Here is a 3,414-nt window from a genome sequence, read left to right on the forward strand (position 1 = left end):
TAACTCCCACGCCGTCGGGGATTTACATCCCTTTCTAGGTCAATACATAGGTAACACACGACGATCTTGTCGACATTTTGCCTGCTTATTAACGATAGGTTGTGTGCCTACCCATTCAGCCAATTATCATGTGAGATATATGTAAGGTCTACTCGAAATGCCAAATTTGGGATGAGGACTGTCTGTATTTTAATATTTGGTTCCAGTATTTATTTTATGAGGTTACTAGCATCCTCGTGTATTAGGTATGGGTAACTTCTACTGAATACCTATCCTCTCAGGTAAGGTATAAACGGATAATTGGTTTGATTTTTTGCATTTAATTTAAAGAGGCTGCCTACCTCTCGAAAGATACCTGTTGAGAAAAGTTGTTCGGTTGGTAGTTTTATTTCGGAGATTACCATCTCCCTCTTTCGACTTTAGATTTGTTTTTGTGCATCCCAATTCGTAACTTAGAAAGTCAAATAATAGATGAAAAGTATTAAATTAGAAGGTCAAATAACGGAAGAAAAGTTTTCATTTTGTTCCGTCTGGTTGCATCCGATCGCTTTCAATTTGGGACGGCATACGCTAGCAAAACTTCCCCTTTGACTGACTGTACACCGCGCCTTGTCCTATATATGAAAAGGTCGTTGACTCGTCTCTCGCTCACAGCTGATTGACGGTTCGCCTAGCACATCCCTGTTAATGATAACATTATTTGGGCGGCAGGTGTCGTAAACTTAGTTCCTGTACCTCGGTTGTATCCGTCTTTTAAAAAGGTCCTCTGAAATTTAATAAATAATATAAAAAACTCACCCAGTTAGGCACCTCTCATTCTCAGCGTGAAGCTTACCTGGTTACACTATATAGCTAAATCACTTTAATTTTCGACCTCCTCCCTACGCTTATAAAAGGGTAATTAAATATTCCTGTAAATAAAATTGTACCTCCCTAATCTGTTAGGATTCGAACCCACAGTTAATAATCTATTTGATTCTCTGGTTTTCGGTCTCCGTGGATAGAATGCCATCTCGCCAAATCAATAACTTAGCCCGATTAAACACTTCCTGCCTTTAAGTACATTCACTCTATTTTAAAAACGCAATCATTATTTTTATTATTTTCATGTTTTTAATACAAGCAATCTAGTTCGAACTGTATACGAAATCACGTTTAAATCAACACAACTTTATAACACAATCGCGATTGCACAACACCTGGCGCCCCTGAGGTGGGTTTTTACAAAACGGCGCTCTACAAATTATCCAATTATTATTATTGTCATTATTATTAATTGTTTTCCCACTGAGTCGAACCACTTTCACTTCACACAAACACCGGATCAATAATCTTTCACTTTAATTCAATATTCCGCAATATTCTCTAATACCATTTGAATTCAATAATTAACTGCAATTTCAAACAACACTTCTGATTTGTATCCCTTTCTCGGGGCTGTCAATGCACCCAAGTTCAAAACTCGACTGTCTGTATTTTATCCCTTCCTGTGGAATGTGTTCACTTAAGGCCTGTCTGTCAATAAATCTCCCGTCGTTGTCTAAACAATTTTTTTTTTTTGAGCACGTTCGTTTCGTTTATTTTATGTGAGTGTCCAAAACATCACAATATAAACATGAAATAATTGTCAAATAACTCCTACGCCAAGCTCAAGAGCTAGCACTCTTCATTGGAGTAGAAATTCAATTACATATGTTTTACACTATTACCTATTATTACCTAATTTTATGTACAATGTAACAATGTTATAAGTTAAACAATAAAAAATAAAAAAATAAAAAAAATATATTTCAGAGTATAGAACGGTACCAGTCGCATTTTTAATTATTTTCTATCGTACTGAATAATAATCACAATCTGCTGAAATGATCGATATCAAATGAAACGACAAAATAATATCTACGATGGATGTGACTTGCGCATGTATTTTATGCGTTTCAAAGGCATAATATATCCAACAACAGCGAAAACAGATAAAAGACAGTCTACATAAAATGAGGTCTGTATAAAATGCGGTCTACATAGAAGGCGGTCTGTGGCAGGACAATGTCTGCCCTGGCCCACTAGTAGTATTTGGAAATTATTTTATATTATATAAATCTTAGCTGTGACAGGAAAAAATATGTTTTTTTTTTAAACAGCACCATCTGTTACAAGTAAAAAGTAAAAGGCGTACAAGTAAAACGCGCTATTGTTTCGCTATGTGAACAGAAAAATTGAATAGCAGCAACGCGTGGCGGGGTACAGCTAGTTTAACAAATAAAAATAAATAAAGTGACAAGCAGGACTAATGATTGTAAAGTTTTTTATGGATTTTTAACATGTTATGAGATTTTACCCCCTGATAGATAGGAACGAAGCTCTTATAATCCCTGTGGTACAGTTTAAATGTATTTAAAATGTTACAACGAATGAAACCGTAGACATATACAGCCTTAGTAATAAACAATCACTTCACAACCGTTAAACGGTGTTTCTGTCACACTTTGTACAATCACTGTGCAATTTCTATTTTGAATTATCACAAATAACAGCAATAGGAATGGAGCAATGTTGTGCAGGAGCAGAGAAAGACAGGTGGTGGCCCCCCTCCATCGGACGTTTCCGAGACCACACTGTGGCTCAAGGGCTTATTGCAGACGTCCATGGTGGGGGAAGCCAGTACTTCGGATTGCGATGGTATTATTTTACACATATTTAACTCAATCATAATTTATATATAAACAAAACCAAATATGGAACATGCGAGTGTGCAAAATGACACTATGTTTATGTTGAAACACTATAATTTTAACAATATGTACACATAATACATTGTGTAGGGTACCCCGGTACGTTGAGCAACCCTACGACCACCATCGAGCTGGTGGAAGAGGAAGAAGCTGAAGCTGAAGGCGGATCTGTAGCTGGACCCTTAAGCTTTGATCAGGAGGAGGAAGACGTAATGAGCGCTGAAAAGCCCGTTATCAAAAGAAAGATGGCCACTCCACTAATAACAGGTCTGAACTATAATGATTATTTGTGGGGCTTACTCTCTAATATGTTACAGTATATCTACTATTATTTCACCCCCATGCAATTTTGAAAATTGGAATTAATATTGTTTTATATAGTGGAATCGTTGAACCGCCGAGACAAAACTTTAAAAAATTTGGAATTTGCAGGTTCAAAGAAGAAGTCGGCAGTCACTCCGGCCATGTTGAGAAACAACCTCAGCGCTATAACTAAGAGGAAGTTGGAGTACTTCGATGAGAGTCAGGACGTCCTGAAGAGAAAGGAAGTACGAGAATCTGAGCTTCACCAGTGGCACCTGAGGCTGAGTGCTTAGCTGCTGAAGCTGAGTGATTAGCTGCTAAAGCTAAACAGGAGTTGAAGAAAAAGATAAAAAATGATCATGACTTGTACATTTTTTAT

The 3,414-nt window shown here is 37.0% G+C and overlaps 1 protein-coding gene across 1 annotated transcript; it reads left to right on the plus strand.

The window, feature by feature from the left end:
* The first annotated feature begins 1,904 nt into the window (after positions 1-1,904).
* On the plus strand, positions 1,905-3,414 carry LOC149421878 (uncharacterized). The gene is made up of 4 exons (XM_089634324.1): positions 1,905-1,910; positions 2,541-2,679; positions 2,823-2,999; positions 3,165-3,414. Exons 1-4 carry the CDS (start codon positions 1,905-1,907, stop codon positions 3,326-3,328), a joined length of 486 nt encoding a protein of 161 aa, XP_089490450.1. The 3' UTR covers positions 3,329-3,414.

Source organism: Hesperophylax consimilis, chromosome 8, assembly GCF_061612785.1.
Source record: "Hesperophylax consimilis isolate HC1 chromosome 8, BYU_Hcon_1.0, whole genome shotgun sequence".
Lineage (NCBI taxonomy): Eukaryota > Metazoa > Arthropoda > Insecta > Trichoptera > Limnephilidae > Hesperophylax > Hesperophylax consimilis.

Bases quoted from the DNA above. Each gene is read 5' to 3' on its own strand.
- LOC149421878 (XM_089634324.1), top strand. The intron at 2,680-2,822 runs GTATTATTTTAC...TACATTGTGTAG, and splicing joins CAGTACTTCGGATTGCGATG to GGTACCCCGGTACGTTGAGC. The intron at 3,000-3,164 runs GTCTGAACTATA...TGGAATTTGCAG, and splicing joins GGCCACTCCACTAATAACAG to GTTCAAAGAAGAAGTCGGCA.